The sequence below is a fragment of the Scophthalmus maximus genome, chromosome 14 (genome assembly GCF_022379125.1).
Source record: "Scophthalmus maximus strain ysfricsl-2021 chromosome 14, ASM2237912v1, whole genome shotgun sequence".
Classification (NCBI taxonomy): domain Eukaryota; kingdom Metazoa; phylum Chordata; class Actinopteri; order Pleuronectiformes; family Scophthalmidae; genus Scophthalmus; species Scophthalmus maximus.
The window spans coordinates 3,537,768-3,559,122 of record NC_061528.1 but is presented as its reverse complement, the minus strand read 5'-3'; the positions used below and the strand labels follow the sequence as shown (position 1 = coordinate 3,559,122).

At 43.1% G+C, this 21,355-nt stretch overlaps 2 protein-coding genes across 5 annotated transcripts in view; one reads left to right on the top strand and one right to left on the bottom strand.

The window, feature by feature from the left end:
* Positions 1-270: 270 nt before the first annotated feature.
* The window catches only part of cryl1 (crystallin, lambda 1), a 21,313-nt gene continuing 228 nt past the window's right edge, over positions 271-21,355 (bottom strand). Inside the window, exons 2-9 of the mRNA XM_035651228.2 lie at positions 20,335-20,442; positions 17,747-17,873; positions 14,580-14,741; positions 13,409-13,504; positions 12,929-13,027; positions 5,954-6,062; positions 2,157-2,263; positions 271-860 (exon numbers count right to left, since the gene is read on the bottom strand). Coding sequence (XP_035507121.1) covers positions 756-860; positions 2,157-2,263; positions 5,954-6,062; positions 12,929-13,027; positions 13,409-13,504; positions 14,580-14,741; positions 17,747-17,873; positions 20,335-20,442 — 913 coding nt within the window. The 3' untranslated portion in view covers positions 271-755. The remainder of the gene's footprint in view (positions 861-2,156; positions 2,264-5,953; positions 6,063-12,928; positions 13,028-13,408; positions 13,505-14,579; positions 14,742-17,746; positions 17,874-20,334; positions 20,443-21,355) is intronic.
* ift88 (intraflagellar transport 88 homolog) overlaps positions 18,696-21,355 on the top strand; it is a 20,573-nt gene continuing 17,913 nt past the window's right edge. For 2 of the 4 annotated variants that reach the window (XM_047337026.1, XM_047337025.1), the window contains exons 1-2: positions 18,696-18,848; positions 20,814-20,879. The gene's annotated coding sequence lies outside the window, so the exon portion shown is untranslated. The remainder of the gene's footprint in view (positions 18,849-20,813; positions 20,880-21,355) is intronic. The other 2 variants (XM_047337027.1, XM_047337028.1) reach the window with 2 other exon arrangements.

Below are 21,355 nucleotides of genomic sequence, written 5' to 3'. Positions count from 1 at the left end.
AACGGATCACGTCACATTTCGTGGATGTAGCTCTCGCAGGACGATCATGTGACGGTCACCTGGTGTCACTGTGAAATTAATACTGCAACAGGCGCAGAGCACAAATGTCCCGGTGATGTTTCCCCCCATTGTTTCCTGGGATTCATGAGTTTATCCGCGATGCGACGCACATCATCGATTTGTTTCGCTCAAAGGGAAACAGAGACTACCACAGAACTCGGTCCAGAAATAATTAGAAGAATGTCAGGATTGTAAAAAACAAGATATGTGTTTGATTCCGATGTTTTTTTTTATTAATTAACACATTATTCAGTCTTTTGCAAACAAAACAAAAACGATGTTTGAAAATTGAAGCTCAGTCTCTTAATTAGATGCAAGACACTTTTTTAAATATTCATTAAAAAGGCACGTTTAGCCAGTAAGCCTTCAGAATTAATAATCACAAATCACTTCTGAGGTCAATCATTAGCAACGGGTTGTAATTTATTAGCTTATTTACATAAAATCTTGCAAAATCACATATTCAAAATCTTAATGTGAAATGTAAAATACTGATATGAAGACGTTTTGGGGAAACAGACCATGATATATATTGGAGTGTATCAGACACGAGGGTGACGAGACAAATAATGTGTATTTTGAACATTACAGCATGTACGCCGATTCCAGGAGGCCTCCAAATTGGAATCATGAACCTGTGAATGATCAAAAATAATGTGCACGCTGTCTTAGCGTCCCTCGAGTCCGCGTGCGTCTCAGTGGTCCTTCTTCAGCTCGGACAGACCCATGAGGAGCTGGTCCCTCCTCTCCATCCGAGCCGACAGATGCTGCCGGTCCCTGGGAATGAGCTCGCACATCTCCTGCGGACGGCAGGGAAGCGAAACGTGAGCGAAGAGTTGAAGGATCTCTCAGAATCATGTCGTCATTACACAGATAGAATGGCTCCTTAGAATCAGGATGTCTGAACTATAATCTAAGACTATGACACAGAATGGCACAGTTTCAGGACGTCTTAACTATATAATCGGAGAATATGACGCTCAGAGATTGACCTGACCTCGCCGAAGATAAGATGACCTTGCACATGTGCACCAAGCACAATCGCTTACACGGGAGAGGAGAACATCCCGTGACAGTGCTTTTTCATTCGACCGTGAGTGAAACTCCTCCGATGTAGAACACCAGGAGGGGGAAACTGATTTCCTCGACAGGTTCCTGCGCCCCGGAGGGGAAGCGCCTGAGGTGCAATCGCACCTTTTATGTTGCGTCCTCATGTGTCTGTACCACATGCCGAAAACACCTGTAGCCTGAGCTACGGTGATATGCAACGCCCTCGCCCTACGGGGCCCTTGAAAAACACCTTTATTATAAATGTGCTCACGATGGCACGAATAAAATAAGTAGCATGAAATGACGAGCGCTAGATCACGAAGACATGGCTGATCGCTGGTTAATGGTTTAATTTGAGATACCGGCCGCAATTGTATAGGCCTACAACCGGCGAGAGCAACGCACCATGGGACGTCCGCTGAGCGACGGGAAGATGTCAACAGACGTGAGCAGAGAGGAGATTTTACCCGTGATGACGATTCCACAATGTCTGTGAACGAGTGTTTGTGGAAGAAATTTATAGACGAGGTAGCGGATTCAAACGCTCTTTCATCAGCCATTTCGGTTGTTTGCAAAAGTCGCTCCCCTCCCCGTCAAGGTTATAGACCCCGCCCATTGCCAGATAAACGGTTGTGATTGGACCAGCAAGACTTCTGGAGCTCGGAAATCACTTTCCAATGGAGGAGACCCAGACGGGAATGAAATGGGCTCCCAGAATTCCTCTGGTTCCCAGGCTCAACGTGTACGACCGCTGAATATGAATCGGGACGTTGCGTTAAAACATGAACATTCAGAGACAATGTGAGACTAGGACTTTCTCAACAACAACTCGAACCAGAGCGACCGCTACTCGTCCTCTAAACTTGTTGACTAAACTATTTATTGTCAGGGTTCCTTCACATGATGACCCTCCGGTGTGTGTGTGACCTAACAAAAGCCTCCTCAGGAAGTCACGCAGAACTAAACGCACCATGAGCAAACGTTCGCTTGAACGGACTTGAACCAGTGGGACGAAGTCCTCATGTTTCGCCGCCATCGTCACTCACATTCACAATTTCTTTGGCTCCTTCGCCGCAGAAGTCTGGTACGGGCCCAAAGGAGGTCAGCACCCTGGCTATGCCCGGTCCGTAGCGTCTCATGTAGTCTTCCAGACCTGTGGGAGGACAGCTGATCAGAGAGGGAAGGGCCGGTGTTGAGAACACCACACATTTATCATATGACAAAAACCCCCCCCAAAAAACACATCACAGTCCCAAAACCAAGGGCAAGAAGAAAAAAAAAGTTGGACGGTGACATATTGTGGGACGGTGTAAAAAAAATACATAATGTAAAACTTTTAAGTTAAAAGGAATAAGAAGGTTCTTAGAACGGGACTGACACTTTTTGAGTGACTTGGTGTTAAAGTTAAAGGCTTTGAACCCGCTCCTGACGCAAACTGGTTCAACAATTAACACTCGGGGCCGTAAACAGATTTCGGAAGGTTATCTCCTCTGCAAGGCCCCGTGACCTACATCTAACCCTGAACCCTTACACCTGCACAACCACTACATAGAAAAAACCGCGAGAACGCTGGATTTAAAACATGAACGTAACAAATGGGACTGCTTCTCAAAAGCCTCATTATCAGCCGAATGATTTGATCCAGAGAAACCACCGTGACAGACGCGACATTGGCACCGAAGTCCAGACCATTTTCCTGAACTTGGTCAGAGGGAGAACACAAATGTCAATAGTGTTTTCCAGAAATGTCTTTCCAGCCAGCCGCATAGTAAAATTTCCGGAAAAAAGGGGGTCTCCATGTGAGAATACAGAAGGAAAATCCTATTCACTATAGTGAACGCATCCGACTGGGGAGATCCAAATATGGACTTTGAGTTTGTTCCCAAGTCTGAAAGCAGTTTTACTTTAGTCAGCTCTTCCGATACAGTATATAAGCTATGAGATCAACAGTAACGCACACTGGATAGTGTCTGCGTGATGTAGCACAAGACTGCGTAGGTCCTCCTGGTCAATCAATTTCTCGCACTTGTGATGCTGTTTTCCCTTTTTGTTTTTTCCCCCGCAACTCATCACGCGTCCGGCATCACATCGCCTTGAAAAGCTGTGATGGTGAATTAAAACGTCTACGGCTCCGGCCGTCGTTCTCTGTCCTCCTCCTGTACGACGCCAGTGGTTTTTTTATTCTCCCATTGTTCAGTCTGTCGCGAGATATTTGTGATGACGAATGATTCACCTGCCGCCCAGATGAACCGGTTCATCGGATTCTGTTTTCTTTCTTCTTACAAAACCTCTCCAAACAACACGGCTGAAATTGAATTCCAACCTTTCTTTCGATATCAGTGAACAAAGTCTTGAAATCGTGCGTCATAGAATCGTGGAGCATCTCTGCAGAGGAGCCCCGCTTAAACAGAAATGGACACAGCTAATGAGGCAGCCATTATAACGAATGATTGGACAGAACATATCATAAAGGGGCTCGGCGACACGGTTTGTTGACACTCCTCCGATAAGAAAGTCAGGTGGGGACAAGATCTTTGAAGTCATAAAATGAAGCCGCTGTGGAGCAAGTGTAAAAAACCAGAAACATGTCACACCCCCTCTTTAATTAAGCCAGGGCAGACGGGGCACATTTAAATAGCTTCGCCACGCCGACACGAAGTTTCACACCAAAAATGTAAAAGTGCAACTCTCACAATGTTACAGTCAAAGTGAAAAAGATATTTTTTTAAAAAAGGTTTTTAGCCTTTTTGATATGTAAAATGCTTTTTTTGGTCTTTTCCGTGAAGCCTGGTGGGAAACACTGCGTATATATGACACAGCAGTGTGATAAATATCATCTACCTTCAACCGAACACAGACTTTGTGTCTGTGGAAGATACAAGTCTCTGTTTTTTCCCCCCCACTCTCTCGAACTTTGTCTTAAACGTTCGTAATCATGATTCAAGCTTCCCGCAGCGACTCCTTTTTTTTTTTACGTTTCTCTGAAGACTTCTGCGGAGGATGAAGATGAGTGGAAAGTTACAGATTTCAGCTTTGGCAGGTTAAAGTTAATACCTGGTTTCATCATTTCTTCCGTGCCGTTGCACAAATCTTTGAAAAACCTCGACATGGGAGACCGACATCTTTTACCTGTTTTGTGCTGTAAAACTGAGGCCTTATCAGTCATTGTCGGCTGTTTCTCTTGATATTTTGGTTTAACTGTTTAGTCTTTAAAGGAATAGGCCCCCCCCCCCATGTTCTGACTCTGCAGCTTGTTGCCTACAAAGGTGGCTGGCTGTGAAACGTTTATTATAAGTTTAGCATTTGCCTTTATATGATCTGTTCTGCAAAATGGGCTGTTGCTTACAGAGGTCGCTCGCATGTCATACCACACCAGAAACCCTTCAGTGCTTCCGTCTCTCCAGACTACAGTGCAGGCGGTAAGTTGTTTGGTGGAATATTCCTTTAAAAAAGGAGAATGCTCTCCTGTCCTGTACAGGTACGTGCTTTTACAGGAGCCAAGTTGGTTTGGGCGGAGGAAAAACGAGAGACGGAGACAGAGAGCCTGAGTGCTCCAGTATCTGATCGGAGCGATACACGACGACCGGACGGGAAGTCAAGTCACAACGGGAGCTGGTCAGTTACAGTAGCAACCTTTGGAGAACACGATCGCGCCGCTGTTTCCCGAGCATTCACAAAAAGAAGAAGAAGAAGAAGCAGTTGGAAAGCTCCAGCGATGTAACTTTACAGGTAGAGCTGGCGTCTGGTCCGAAGGCCGCGATGTGGGAGCTCTGTGAGTTTTGGATTACCGGTGTGAGGGAGCGCATTCATCGCCGCCCATCAAAAGGCTGCTTTGTTCGGCCCGGCGCGACCTTTTCCCCGTGTGTGTGTGTGTGTGTGTGTGTGTGTGTGTGTGTGTGTGTGTGTGTGCGCACAGGTATCATGGCTGCTCTCTGGGTTTCACACTACCCTCCGATATTCTTCGTCTGCCTGAAGTTTCACTCTCGGCCTCGCTCTTTCTCTGGAGCGCCGCAGTACGGTACAGTAACATGCATGTTGTGTGTGGAGGGAGACGTGTGCTTTTCTCACAGTTTGTAGATAAGCGAGGCGCCTGGTGTTCTAAAGGAAGCTACAGTACAAGAGGACGGTCGATTATCTGAGAAAGTAATATGACAAAAAGTAATAATACATATGATCATCTTGCTCTTCAAGGTGTGATATGGTTCACTTGGGATTCAGAGGATCAACGTGTAAACTGATTTTTAATATCATTTATTCATTTACAGTTGTAAATACGAGGTAAATCCTGTCTCTGATGTTAATTGGTTAAGTTGTTCATAGTGACATCATGATGACGTCATTCCAACCATATGATAATTTTTGATCGATATAATCTATATAATATAGTGTCTATAGTCCTATTGGATGCAGAGATACCTCGAAAAAAGTTCCTTTTCAAACTACACACGGCGTCATGTTCTGATGTGACGTCTCCATGGTCTTATCACTACGAGCTCATATGGTAGGGAATCATTTTTAGAACAACATAATTTAGACTTTAGTCTCAATATTTTTCCGTACAGGTCTTGAAAATTTTGCACCATGTTTTCGATGACGCTGGTTTTGATTTTAGACCAATCAGCTCCAAAAGTTCATAATCTGGAGATATCCTCCCGAGAAATATTCCCGGCGAGTTGCTACTCTCTTTGAGATGGTCAAACCGTAGAATTAGTAGTGTCGAGTGAAAAACACTCAAACAAAGTCAACATCGCTCAGACGAAGAGCTTGAGGAGGCACGTTGGCTGGTGACCTGCTGCTGCTCGTGTGAGCGAAACGTCCAAAGAGGACCAACATTTCTTTTTACCTTCAGGTGCATTGAGGTGCATCGTCTCCATGGGACCAATGAAGGCGTAGCGCATTCCTAACCCCTCTGACATCACCAGGTCGATGTCCTTGACTGAGATAACACCGTCCTGATAGAGGAAGAGAGGGAGAAGAGTTTCACTTTAACCCGTTTCATTGACTCGGTTGAATTCCTTACAAAAGTCAATGCATGACCACATCGACGGCAAACATTTCCTTTATCGGTCAGTTCGAGTTTCGACGTTCCTGAAGGGGTTCGATGGCGCAGACGCTACAAACCAAACAACCTGAAAACAAAAATAACCCTTGTTTTACATTAAAGTGCAGCTTAATCTCATTTTATCCGAGGACGTAAGGACATTTTTCCCCCTGGCAGTACAACAGAGTCATGGCTTTGTGCACCCCCGGGTGTTTCTGGGCCCAGCCAGATTTCCCCTTTGATCCCATCAGACGACTCCCACCATATAATGTTTCCCTAATCGGCCAATTTCTGTGTCCTCAGGATTACGGAGGCAGCGCAGGGAGGAGAGGGATGGACGGATGGATGGAAGGAAGGCGAGACAGAGGGAGTGTAAGGTTCAGGTATCTATCGGGTCGGAGATGTCTGTTGGCCGAACCTGGGGGAAGGAAATCAAAGCTCCGATACAGATACAGAGGGTTAGGGTGAGCGAGAGGAGGGGGACAGGGTCGTCTTTGTTTGGGCCCCTGCGTCCACAACGGCGGTGCCTGTTATCTGAGCGAGGCAGGGGACAGCGGGGTGGGGTCTTTTCTCCTCTGTAATCACTGGGGGGCAACAAGCCGCTTTCACAGCCACTCTGCTTTCCTACGCTGGCCGCGACTCAAGGAGCTGTTTCGGGAGGAGTGAGGGAGGAACCCTCTTACTGTGTGCACGAAAGATCACGAGGTCAATCGGAGACCAGAGGCCCTAACCCAAGTTGGCTTATAAACGTTCAGAATTGCCGACGAATTAAGATAATAGCTCCACTCATCGCTGCAATTAGGCCGTTAAAATTCCTTCCATTGTTGTAGCTCACAGGAGAAACGGTTTCCTCGGCTATGTCACCCATGACCCATTTTACCTTCCGCAGCTCTTCTGAGAAATCATTAAAACTGTAATTGATTAATTAATAACACCACATGGACCCGAGAACAGCTTTTAATCCTCACACCGGTCGAGGTCTGACGATGAATCTGTAGCCATCTCCCCTCTCATGTCTGTGTCAGGCGAAGGATCACATGATCCTGGGGGGAACGAAATGCTAAACAGGACATGGACGTTTCCCAGGGACTGACAGCGGCGCTGGACTGTGGTCGCTGTAGCACATACTGTACGTTACGGCAGCGTCGTGATGCCAGCGGCCTTCATCGTCTGGTTCATGCATTTCCCGAGCGCGTCAGTGTCATTTAGGTTGTACGAATAGAAAAGAAGGAGTTTGCTTCACAGGTTTCACAAGAGTGATATCAAGGACGTCGACCAGTGATATCAAGGACGTCGACCAGCCATTTAATGTTATCCACTTTGATTAGTTTGGATGCAATGTCCCATCTCCTGCTTTGGTGATATTGTGAGCTGAAGGATTTATCTCTTTTTCACGTAGACGACAGATAGATGTCTCACACTCTCTCACAAACACACACACACACACACACACACACACACACACACACACACACACACACACACACACACACACACACACACACACACACACACACACACACACACACACACACACACACACACACACACACACACACACACACACACACACACACACACACACACACACACACACACACACACACACACACACACACACGAGAAGTAGGAGCTATGAATTCCTACGTTAAACCGGAATGAACCAGATTCTCAGTGTGTGACTTCACAATCTAGTGCGATTATTAAGGGTAGAAATTTCATTCAAAAAGGAGGAGGTAAAGAAAGTAACCAAAGTAAAGAAGCCGAACTACAGTGTGGAAATACTAATGGGGTCAAAGTTAAAGTATAAAAGTAAAGTATGCGCTGCAGCCTCCTCCAGCCGCGTCACACTTCGTTAGTGCCGGACTGTAAATGTGGGCTCAGCAGAGTCGGAGGATTGACATCTACGGTGCAAATCACTTTGTCTCAGTCACATGGTGCGGCAGCGGGTCGAGGGCTCAGGGTCAGTCAGCCGATTTGTTTAGGTTGTTTGAGATTCACAGCTCGTCTCCATCTCCAGCGGGTGACGAGAATAGAAAATCCGGTTTGATATGACCTATCTTGTCTTCTCCCGAAAAACACATTCCGGCTTCCTGAAGTGACTTAATTAGAGCCGGGCCCTGCAGTGCACGCTGCGTTGTGACAGCTGGAACTGACTCACGGTCCAGATTAACCTGTTGATCAACTCTGACGAGAGGAGCGGAGAGGAAGATCATTCCAGTTTGGCCGGGATCACCTTGTTTTTAAAATTGCGCCTGCGGCCTCGAAATATGCTCCAAAAAAAAAACCTAAACAGTGAAAGTCTCAGGAAGATGTACCAGAGATACAGAAAATCCCTCACAGATCGTCTGTAATGTCACTACGAACCTCTGTGCAGGTTTACGTGATTAGATTTTTTAAAGAACGCGATTGTTCACTTCCCTGAGGCTTCTCACAAACTCGTTGGTTTCTTGGCGACTGTAGCAGACGTTGAAGTATTTATGTCTCTGACAAGCCCCCAGGTGTACATATTAACATTCTTCACATGTCTGCCGCATTGACAGCATCATTGTTACTATACTGTACCTTAAAATCTTGTGATAGGGAGACTGGTGCAGCTCTCCCACCTGTTCACGCTCCGTGTGAAGAATGCGCACACACACACACACACACACACACACACACACACACACACACACACACACACACACACACACACACACACACACACACACACACACACACACACACACACACACACACACACACACACACACACACACACACACACACACACACACACACACACACACACACACAGGGAAAAGGTCGCGCTGGGCAGCAAAAAAGCGGCATAGACCTCGTTTGAGTCTCGTGATACAGTAAGAAACGTCAGGGCATCGGAAGAGTCTTTGAATCAATCACCCTTGTGTGACACGACATCGTCTATGTCATTTATTACACACGTTTGCCGTTTGCTAAAACGGAGCTGCAGATTCAGTGAAGTGAGCAAACGGTTTCAGACTGTCATTTTAATTTTTTTATAAAAAAAAATATACATGTATATATATATGTATTTATACTTGATTGTTGGAATAGAAATACAAAACTCTGTGTATCTTGATTCGTGATCCAGTGTTTCTATTGTTGCCTCTATTATTGTGTTTCACATAAATGTGTTGAGGACAATTAGGATATGTAAAATGTAAAAGGCCCTAAATCTTATTTAAATTTTCCTGTGAAGGGTCCGTGGCCTCGGGGGCGAACGCTCCTCAACAGGAGCCTCACACGAGCGTACGATATATGGAATGTCATGTAGATATGAGTCACAGCTTTCACAGGCTCGTGTGAAGACATGAATATCACATAGTGGCTGCACGGATGCTGCGTTATATATATACGGCCAGAAACACAGTCATGAGGGAGAGGTGGCAGTGATCTCTGCTTCATTCCACTTCATTACTGCTCCTCTCCGAAGCATCTGAAAGCCGGTGACATGCATGTCCCTCCCGTTGTCAATTCCTTGCGCTTGGCATTTTTACTTGGCTGCGCTTGGCTCCTCAAGGCACAGGGGCGTTCCGCTTGCTGGTTGTCAAGTGGCTGAGTTAAACTTCAGTTTTCCCACCCGGCTTACCAGCGCGTTCAGGAGGAGGAGGAGGAGGAGGAGGAGGAGGAGGAGGAGGAGGAGGGGGAGCCAACATCAGCAGAACCGTGAAGAAAGCACTTGATACGAAACGAGAACAAACTCTGAAACCTGCCGGTCAAGCGGGTTTTTAGCGGCATCCGACAAAGTGACATTCGACAGAATGTCAGAGGACTGGTTCGTGTGCGATGAGCTCAGTCTGACTGCGATGTGCATTTCTCCTCATGTTGTTCTGAGCTGCACTGGCGGAATAAGATTCAAAGAATCAACACTGTCACGAATTCTGTCAGGAACCAAAGAATCTTAATATTCAAGATATTCAGCAGAGTTTATCTTCTGAGGACCATGAGCTTCCTGACATCCCGTCTGATAGGAGTCAAGATATTTCCGTCCGGGTGTGAAAGTGGTGGTCTGATTCCATCATGGCTCTACGGACGGCCATGATGGAATCAGTCCACCACTTTCACATCCAGACTGAAACACCTTGATTCCCGACGGGCGACAGAACAACGTGACGACACAATCAATCAACTCGTCTGACAAAACACAGAGCGAATTAACTTATTCGGTATTATTTATTGCAATCGTTGTATTGCTGGATTGTACGATAGAGTTCCATGAACCTTTAAATTAACTGTGACTCAGAGCAAGCGAGAGAGAAACTGAGAAACTGGGTGTTCAGGCGAACTTGGCTGCACTCCTGTGAATGTACGACTTTTCGGGTAGACACACGAATTCCACGGGCCACCGCACAAGTCCATTATCGCGTCAGTGTCATTTTCAACTAGTCCCCTCGGCTTACGATGACTTGATTTTCACTGGGAGATGTGTCTGGACATTCAGAGACGCTCGGAGAGTGAACCTCCAGATGCAAACGTTAGCCTGAGGACGCAGCAACAGAGCTGAGCCAGTGGACAGGCCTGCTTGGACGGTTTTTCGTACATTCCTTTAGTCTACAGCACTGTGGGAGAAAGCCTGTCTCTCTCTCTTAGTTGTTGTTGTTGTTGATGATTTCAATGCTCTGACTGGGACTCGAACCCGCAGCCTCGGGTACGGGAGACAGACGCGCCAACCACAAGGCCAAAAACACCTGAGTCGTAGCGTCAGTCGCTGGCACGTCTCTTAAGGTGTCGGGGAGTGACACCATTTTTTGGCTGAGCCGAAGAAACAGATTTTTTTTCCCCTGGGCACGCGCAGAACCGAGATGCTAGCCGACCGTGAGGGAATAATTGTAATAAAAAAGTGTATTGGATTAGAAATGCCCCTTTAAATCGTCGGCCCTCTTTGCTTTTTAAATCTGTCAATATGTTAGATTTCGGCACTTTTCGTATCGTTCTTGCGCAGCATCCATACTTGGATTCTACTACGTACAATAGTAATGTCCTTGGAAATACAGTAGGTGATCTGATTTTGTGAAATTTAATTTGCAGGGAAGAGGCTGACTTGTTTGAGGACTGAATCGAAAGCTACAGGAGAAAGAAGCGTGGACATGTGATTTTTTTAAGAGATGGGTGATCAATGTTTGTGAGGACCTAAATTAGGACTTCAGCAACAAATGAGAGACAATGATGTACGGTATTTTCAAATTTGAATGTCCAAAGTATCCTCACCGACACTATGTTTTAAAGCTACAAACATCGAAATGTTTTCATTTCTCCATAGAAACGGGAGGTGACGTCTGTGAGCGGCTCATCCGTCGTCACAAACACAACACAGGCGACGTCGAGGTGGAGTGGGTGAGCTTCAACTGCCGTTTAAAAATGACAAAACAAGGAAATATAATTGTCAAGGCACACCTCGGCAGTACAGTGACTCAATCTTTGCAGTTTAATATGCTTTGTTTAAAGAACGTGAAGGAATGACGAAGAGTCGGATGGGAAATTGAGAGGAAAATGAGCGCAGTCACGCACTTCTGCATTGTCATGAAATTGAAGATGACGACAGTGCAGGTGTAAACGCACGTGACCGTGGACCGATCCTGTGCTCTCGGTGCAAAGTGGAAGTTGCAAAGTTTTCTGTTGTACTGAAAATAAATCCTTTGGGTGTAAAGTAAATTTAGATAGTATCCTCCAACTCCAATGGAAAAAAATGTGATAATCCAAACAGTTTCTTTTCCAGTTTTTCAATTTGTGTACGTGTGTGTGTGTGTGTGTGTGTGTGTGTGTGTTTGGGTCAGTCATTGTCCATCCTGTACAGTAGCTTAGAAGTACAGTAATGTCAGAGTGACAAGGACACAATGTGCTCACTGAGCTGTGAGAGGGCCGCACTTTGTTGTTGCTGTCTCTGACAGAGAAAAAGAGAGGTGAAGAGAGAGAGAGTTATTATGCTCTGTTTTGACTGAGCAATAGGGGTTTCTTCTGTCATACTGTAGCGATTCATCAGAGTTATTTTTTTTAAAATCAGATTTAACATAGTTCTTGGGATGAAATGTTTTCTTTGAGCGTTTATATCGTAGAAGAAAGCAGAGCGAACACTAAAGTTGTGAGTCATTTCATTTTGTATTGATTTTGTGGCATATCTTTTATTTTCCAGATCACGGCAATGTGATTTTGTGCTTTTATTTTGTCATTTTAGCCCCGAAAATTTGTTCTATACTGACTTTCTCACTTAAAAAGCCAATTTGAAAAGGAGACGTGCACAACACCACAGAAAAATAAGAGACGAAGAGGACGATATTCTAAAATGTCGAGTACAAAAAGCTTCTCCAGAAATACTGTGTCCGCTGTCTTATTATTCCATAACGAGGGCATATTGTCAGTCGTCATGAGAGTTCAGCTCAGGCGAAGAGACTGTCATCACACTCATCGTCCTGATCATTATAGTTCTGACCATTTTTTACTATGAGCGCTCGCGTAACGGTGCCTGTCATCAGAGGCTCAAGCTCATTTACTCTCACTGTGTCGTTCCCTCTTTTCTGGAAGGACGAGACCACAGAGACTGAGGCAGAAGTCAACTGACACTTCCCCTTCTCTGCCTTCTGTTACCAAACCATCAGCCGCCACACAAAGCCTCACTGAGACTGAGGGGCTCTTGTCCAGAAATTAAAAAAACAAAACATATACATATATACACACTCTCGTGCCACGTAACTGCCCTGCTAATAGTTTTGAGGGTATGTTTTTAAATTGCACACTAGAAGAAATGGCCACACTGACCTTCACCAGCCTCCAGGACTCGGCGATGATGGCCGCCTGGACTCTGTTGAGGGCGAAGCCGTCGATCTCTCTCTTCAGGCAGACGGGCACTTGGCCGACCTGCATCAGGAGAAACCTTGTTTAGGTAAATAGTATTACTTGGTAATAGTATATATGTTAGTAATACATTTTCTGAAGTTTATACCACAAGATCTTAGAACGTTGCTGAAGGGTTATAAACAATATGGACGTTTTTTTTCTTTGTCTACGAGGTCTGACAGGTAATGAAACTAACAAATGAAAGGGTTTTGCAAGTTAAGATTCCCACAGTGAAACATTAAACTTTCTCCAGTGACGTGGCCTCCTTTCATTCACATTTGTCTTCCTTCAATAACATGACACCCCCTTAGAGTCCTGCTTCCTTATTCGCCTGAACATTCTGATAATTACTCATCTTATTATTCCAGTATTGTGAAATCTGTGATTTTTATTTTTTTTTACCTTGGTCATTACAGCATGGGTGGCATCCATAACGCTCGCTTCCGTCTCTGGGTGAGGCACCAGCTCCACCAGTTTGACATAGTAGGGTGGGTTCACCTGGGGAAGCACAGGACATCACGCAATGGAAACTATGAGACGTTTCTTCTTCTTCTTCTTCTTCTTCTTCATGAAAAGCTTTTAAAGCGGGTGTGTAGATACGTATTATAGTAATGGCACCATTAATCTGTACTGTTACACTGTTCTTTGGTTTGCTGCATTACCTTATAAAAATACTACACTAAACTATTTCAGAACATACAGCACAGTACTACAATAATGGTGGTCTCACATTTTTGGGGCATTTGGACTTTACAGTACTATACATACAGACATTTTCGTTGCCTACATTTTAGCAATATAAAATATAAAAATCAGACACCTGTATTTGTAGAATCCTTTGGTCCAAAAAATAAGTACAAGTATAATAATCAAGTGTTCTAAAACTGTGGATTTGAGTTTTGTCGTTGTCTTCTAACAAGGTTCAAAAGAGATTTTTGACAACATGATCAACTGTGTGCTGTGATTAGTTTTGAGTCTTATCCTGTTCTTTTCTTCTCATTTGAAATCTGATGTTGACACGGAACATGAGAAATCTGATTATTCATATGGGTGTGATCATTACTGTATCCAGGGTTCAGGTCATGTGTGTGTGCAGCTGAGACATGATTTCTGAGCATCTCAGGAACTATATCAGCGGTGACTGCTCAGAAAACCAGGAGGAGGTGTTTACAAAATAAAAAAGCCTAGAGTTCTCCATAAACCTGATCAAAACCCACGATACTAGTGCACATGCGCAGACTCAGTCGCTGTAAAGGGTATTGAAGTGTTGGAAAAACAACAGATGCAGTCTGTTCGATTTTATGTTACTGTAAACCGACCTGTGATGAAATAATGCCTTCCAAATATGATTCAGATGTTCCACTGGTGCTTCAAAGGCAGTAAATCTCACTTTCGTGGAGCAGGATAAAAAATTAAGTAGGGAAAACCGCCAAAATGGCTCCCATTAGCCATGATATGGGCGGAGTAAATCAGGATTATGGAATTAACTAAACCAGCTTCTCCGGTTCTGTTGTTCATCAGGCTGAAATCCCTTCACAGGACCTGCTGGTCTGTGGTCTGTTGTAGCACTGACCGGGTGGGAGACCAGGCAGCGACTCCGGTTGTGGACCTTGGAGAAGACGTTGCTCGGCACCAGACAAGAGGTGGAGCTGCTCAGGATCACGTCCTTTCCCACGAGACGCTCGACGTCCTGGAAGACGCTCTGCTTGACCTCAAGCTGCTCAAACACACACTCCTGATAAACACATGAACAAACAAACACACACACACACACACACACACACACACAGGGGAATTATACACACATACAGATACATGACTCAGAAAATGTGATTTGAGGTCACTGAGGGAAAGGCACTGTTGCCATCATATTATTTCAATTTGACAGACATACAGTAAGTAAATATTATATCTGGCCATGGTTCTGTTTGTTACTTCTCCCACTTTTCAAACTTAATGTTGGATTTTTTTTTAAATGTCTTAAATATAATGAAGAATAACAGAAGTTTCCAATCTAAATGCTAAACTACTTGTTAGTGCATCGTGGATTCAGTAAAATAAAAACTATTGTGATGAAATAGTAAGCATTTTTATTCTTTGTCAATTTGGCTTTCGTTAATATCACGAAAAATTAGTAAGAACAAAAGTATTTTTTTCTATAATTAGGGTGAACAGATTCTTTCATTTTCAGTAAATTAAAATAAAAATTCTTTGTCAAACTTTTTTTGATATGCCGTTATAGAAAATATATTTTTTTATTCCCAACAATAAATTAACATGTATAGTTTTGATTCTTGATAAAGTACAAACTACTACTTCACATAGCTTCTGAAATATTCTCCAGACACAACCACTTTGGGTCTCGTCAGATCAGTGACGCTGGTGTATGTATAGTTTATCTCACTACTTTCTAAACCTGATCCAACTGCACCAAATTTCCGGAGACTTCTCGGTGAACTTGGGGAAATAAAACCAAAAGTATTCGTATAAGTGACGTGAACCTGAGGTATATGCTGTGAGTGAGAAAAATGTTTCTGTGCCCCGTAAAAGATGTTCTTCAAAGTTTACTAAGTGTCAAACTATTGTGTGTGTGTGGCCTCGGAGAATCCACTCTGACAAATTGGTCAAATGTCATATTGTTCACTGAATACACCCAGTTTGAGGTTTTAGACTCTCCACCCCAAGGCGGAGCTGTATTTCCTCCCATCTTCCCCGACAGGGTGGAGGAGAGAGGAGTGGCTGTCGAACGCAGCAGTGGGAGAGACTTAATACGTTCTTGAAATAGCATTCTTCATTAGAAACTGCAACAACTTGCTGAGCAGGCAGCATACCTGCACAAAGCAGGCAAGATAATCTGACGCCCATCGACAGTACATGAGAGGAAAAAATCATTTTTTTTTAATATAAAACATCTTATTCGACCGACCACGTTGAGAATCTGTTTATATTCTGATACATCTTCATACGTCTGTTTCTATGGGTCATTGGTATGTTCTGTAGGCAAATCTGATAGAGGCACTTCCTCTTCAGTGCTGATCAATGACAGTGTCATGCTATCAGGAAATGTGGATCTGATTATTTGAGCACTAAAAACAATAATCCACCTGGTTTCCCCACAGTGTCACAATGAATCCTCTATTGTTTCTTGTTACTCAGTTCAGCACATTGATTCATTTTGACCCCAGCCCGTCTCTCTGTGCACCGAGATGAAGAGCACCATTGTCTGACACTTCCTCGGCCTCGAAAGTTGACTCTCTTTTTCCCCGTTGTAAGCGGCTGCGTTACACTTGACCCGAGTTAAGATAAGCAAAGTGTGCGGGTGTTGTTTTAGCGTTTGTGCTCTTGTGTGTGACAAAGACCAGATGAGTGATTTGGTGTTAAAATGTCATGTTCTAATTTCAACAGCAGGGGAGCGCTCGTTTCAACAACTCCTCCCGAGCCTTTTGTCAAACGAGACTTTCTGTAAGTTTGACAGACAGCTCATAACTATTCAGAGTTTAGCTAGAAAATGTTTAGGTTTAGATTTTTTTTTTAAGTGTATGGCACAAAGGTGAATATCTGCAAATTTAGAAAGCAGGATTACATTATACATATCCGCCTGAAAAAAGTAACTTTAAATTTGGCACATTATATCCTCTGCTCTGAATCCATGTTGATAAAAAAATCTTAACTTTAAAACTGAAATTTCTTGCTATGATGCACAATAATAATTGATAAATAAAGACAAAAAGGAAAGAGAGGGAATATATAACCTTTGATACTTTTATACAAAAAATTTAGAGGTGATTATTAAGGAGAGCAGACTAAACCCCACAGAGTGAAAGAGAAACCACGTCTGAGTTCATTAGTATCACTCTGTAAAATGCCTGAACTCATCTGTGAAATGTTCAAAATCCAAATGAGTGGCCTCTGAGGTGTCACATATATATGACACTAACGACCAGATGCTATTGCGCCCGCTTGAGGAGAATCAGTGTCACTTTGAAAATGCCATAACTAACTAAGATTACTGTCATCACACCAAGTTTGATTCAATGTTTTTAAATAATGCACATGATGATGCATGGAAACAATAAAATGAGGGCTGCAACTAACCATTGTTTTCATTATCGGTTAATCCGTCGATTTTTTTCTCGATTAATCGATTAGCTGTTTGGCCCATAAGATGTCATAAAATGGTGAAAAAACGTTGATCTTGTTTTCTAAAACTCTGAGAGGATGTTTTGTTTTTGTCCAGATAGATAGAAGCTATTTAGTTTAATGTCATAAAGGAGCAAAGAAAATATTTAATTAAAAATCCAATTAAGAGGCTGAAATCATTGAACTTTTTTCCCATAATATCTACTCCAACCAATTAATAATCAAAATAGTTGGGGGTTAATTTAGTCGATTACTAATCGATTCATTGATTAACTGTTGCTGCTCTACAGAAAATGATTAACATAAGACTTCTGCCGAGGCTGAGCGATTCCCCCCACCTATATGCGGTTTCACCCAAAACCTTCAGTCGCAGATTCTGCATCTGACCTACGTATTTTTTTAAGTGTTATGTATTTGTGAAGATATGACTGAAAGTCTCGGAATGGTGGAAAAAAAAATAAATCCGTCCATGACTTTTTGACTAATCCTGCTAACGAACAAACCGGCATTTCGTCAAAGACCAATTTTAAGTGCAGTTTGATTCTAACAGGACAGGATGTCTTTCATATGCAGGGGTCTGGGAGTAGTGTGGCGTGTCACCTGCACAAAGAAGGCTCCCTCCAGGGCCTGAGCCAGGTCATCGTAGCTGCTGAGCAGAGAGAGCTGCTGTGCTGCCGTCAGCTCTCCTCTGAGCATGTGGGCTTCCTCCAGCTCCTGCAGCTGCTTCCTGAGACACAACAGAGTGAGAAAAAAAAAATCTGCCAGTTAACAGTTAACACTTTCTCCCAAAGCCTTTTACATGAAACATGATGTTATGCCGTTACACGCGACATGATGATGACCATTTCAATGACTGCGGAGTCAATACTAAAATACTAAAAGTAAATTAAAAAGGGCAACAGACGTGTCTGATTCAATAAAAGCATAATCCTGTTTTATGTGAACACATTGCGCAATAAATAAATAAATAAATAAAATGTGTAAATGTTTAGTTTTCCCCAAAAATACAAACAAGAAGAGACATTATTTAGCAGATTTTATATCAGATGAGTCACAAACATACCTAAATAGAATTATCAAAATATAGTATAATACGAAAGAAATATATAAGAAGTATATATTCTTGATTTTTCTTATCTTTTTTTTAATATATATATATATATATATATTGCTGCTGGTGTTTCTGAGAGCTACCAAACAAAATTCCGTTGTACAACTACAATGACTTAGGTTATGTCATTTATGTCTTATGTATGAAGGATGTGGACCATTTTAAGGTTTAAATAAAGTTTGTAGTTGAAATTATGAATGCGTAGTTAAGAATTGAAAATGCATGTGTGAAAATGTGTCAATGTTGAACACATTCATTTCAATGGAGCAAAAATCCCGGGAAACGTTGAATATTTTTGGAAAGTATGACAGTTACCAAAAAAAAAAAGTGACGTCATCCACGTCGATGCAATGATCAAAGGATCAAAAGCGCACACACACACACACACACACTTGGCATATAACAGGTAGTGAATCCTCTCACAATTCCATTTGAATTATAGCAGACACGCAGAGGCGAGACACTTTGTAACGTGACCACATTTGAAAATATAAAAAAAAAACGGACCAGAGACCACCGCCCTGGGAAAGAGCACACGTTCTTGAGGAACTCTTGCTCTTAAAACCTGTCGAGTCAGGTGATCAGCTGCAGGTGAATGTGAGGGAGAATTGTGTCAACTTTTACACAGATGCCAGAGGAAGCAGAAATGGAGCTCAACAGTGACCGCCCACCTAATGAACGGCTCCCGGTCCCCGGAAGTGAATTTCCCATTCATTTCCACCATTGACGTTTCATAAAATCCTCATTTAAAGAGATTTAAGCCTGGAACCAAGCCAATGAACTACGAGATTGATCTTTAGCATAAAACATTACATTTTTGGGGAAAAAACAGAATTAAGGCAAAGGAACAAAGGAACTACTAATGCCTTTCCAACTACTTCCAACCGACAGTTTCATTCATTTCTTGAATTTAGTGTATATATTGTTGATAATGGTCTTGTAATATATTGTAGCTTGTGTTGTGTGAGTGTATATATTATACAACGATCGCAGAGTTAAGTGGTAGCAGTTACTCATGCTGCGTTCCCTTACGCGTTGGAACTCGGAGCCTGAGAAGTTGGGGTTGGTGGCGTTCCAATTGGAGGTCTGTAATTTCCAGTTCCTAAGTATAATGGAGCGACAAAACTGACCTCTGAGCTCAGAGTTCCAACGTTTAATGGAAACGCAGCATCACCAGCCGGCATGAAGTTGTCGCAGGTGCAGTTAACATTTCCATGGTAACAGCGAGATCCACCAATCAGAGACGTCCATGTTACACTTTAGGATGGTGGGTAGTAGTGTAGTACTTTTCACGTAGCTTGTGGATGGTTACGACATTATGGCTAATAATTTAAAATGTTGATGGAGAATATAAATGGGATTTTTTCACTTCCGACACCTCACATAAGAAGGCCATTATTCAAAAGCAGTCCAAAGAAGCCGATTTGCTATATGCATGATAAACAAAGGTCAAATCAATGAGATCCTGGTGTAGAGATTGTATTTGCTTTAAGTTTTATTTAAATTAGCTTTCTTAATTTCCCTGAGAGTATTTTCCAAAGTAAGACTGTGGTGCTTTTACAGAAAGTCCTTTGTCACTCCACAGTAATGTTTAACCAGCGGTGACTTGGCTGGGAAGCTGTTTTGACGCCCGATCATGTGTTTGTTCATGTGTTCGTATAGTAAGAGGAAGCCACTGATCATGCAGCGTCCACATGTCCGCTCTGTAGGTTCTAGAAGGAATAACAGGTTAGATTTTGGACAGGGGCCTTTGTGAGTCATGAATGCACTGAAGCTAGTTTATACAGTTTTACATTCTCTGATTTCAGCTTCTTAAATGTGAATATGTTCTGGTTTCTTTGCTCCTCTGTGATAGTAAAGTAAATATCATTGGTGTGTGGACAAAACAAAACATCATCTTGAGGGTTTTGGGAAACACGATCGGCATTTTCCACCACTTCGTGACATTTGATGGACCAAACAACTAATCGATTCGCGAGAAAATTATCGACAGATTAATCGATAATGAAAATAATCGTTAGTAAGCTGCAGCCCTAGTTTACATTATACTGTATGGTGCTGTGCGACAGGGGCTGACCTGATCTCTGTAATGGCCTTGACGGCCTGTCCCGGCTGGTTGTCATAGATCTTCACGCTGTAGCCGCCGCTGGCAAACACCATGGCCCAGGAGCGGCCGATCAGCCCACTGAAACACGCACACAGGATCACACACACACACACACACACACACACACACACACACACACACACACACACACACACACACACACACACAGACAGACAGACAGACAGACAGACAGACAGACAGACAGACAGACAGACAGACAGACAGACAGACACACACACACACACACACAAGGCAGGTGAGAGGTCAAACTACACAGTAAAGACCTGAACTGAATTCAGTTTCCTGTCAACTGGGTAGAGACACACTGTTGTTTTTTTGAGGTTTGATGGACGATCTGCTTGTTTTGTTGCTAAAACCAGCTGATCACAGTTTCCTTCTTTTTCCTGCCTTCTTTTTTTTTTTTTTTTTTACACATGCTCCCCTCACAGGATTTTGACATGCGCAGCTTTAAAACATAACTCTGCAAACAGCCCTGCAGTGCAAATTCTCCACCAGTAAGTATGATCATCTAATCTGCACATCAATGAGAATTGTGCATGTGATCTGACGCTGATGTTCAGTGTTTACTTTTCAGGTTTAACAGAGGTCAACTTTACAAGGACTGCAAAGTTTAACTTTGTGTAGTGTGTGGAAACACTGAAGCAGGTAGCAGGTTCAAATTTAAATGGAGGCCAACATGTAGGCTATAATTATGGAGACACAAAAAAGAATTCCTATCCAATAACCCAGTATATCTGACTGGAAGGTAGTAGTATTAAGGAGGTATTATGACCCAGGAGGCTTGCCAAGAACATTGCATTCAGAATAGTAAGCTGCAGCATGAGAACTTTACAATGCAACTAAAATGACATTCATAATCACTGAGGTTGAACTTACACGTGCAAATGCAGAGACGAACAACGGTGATTTACAAGCAACTTTCATGACAGTTACTCGAGTACTATCCACAACTAGCTTGAACAAAATAAAT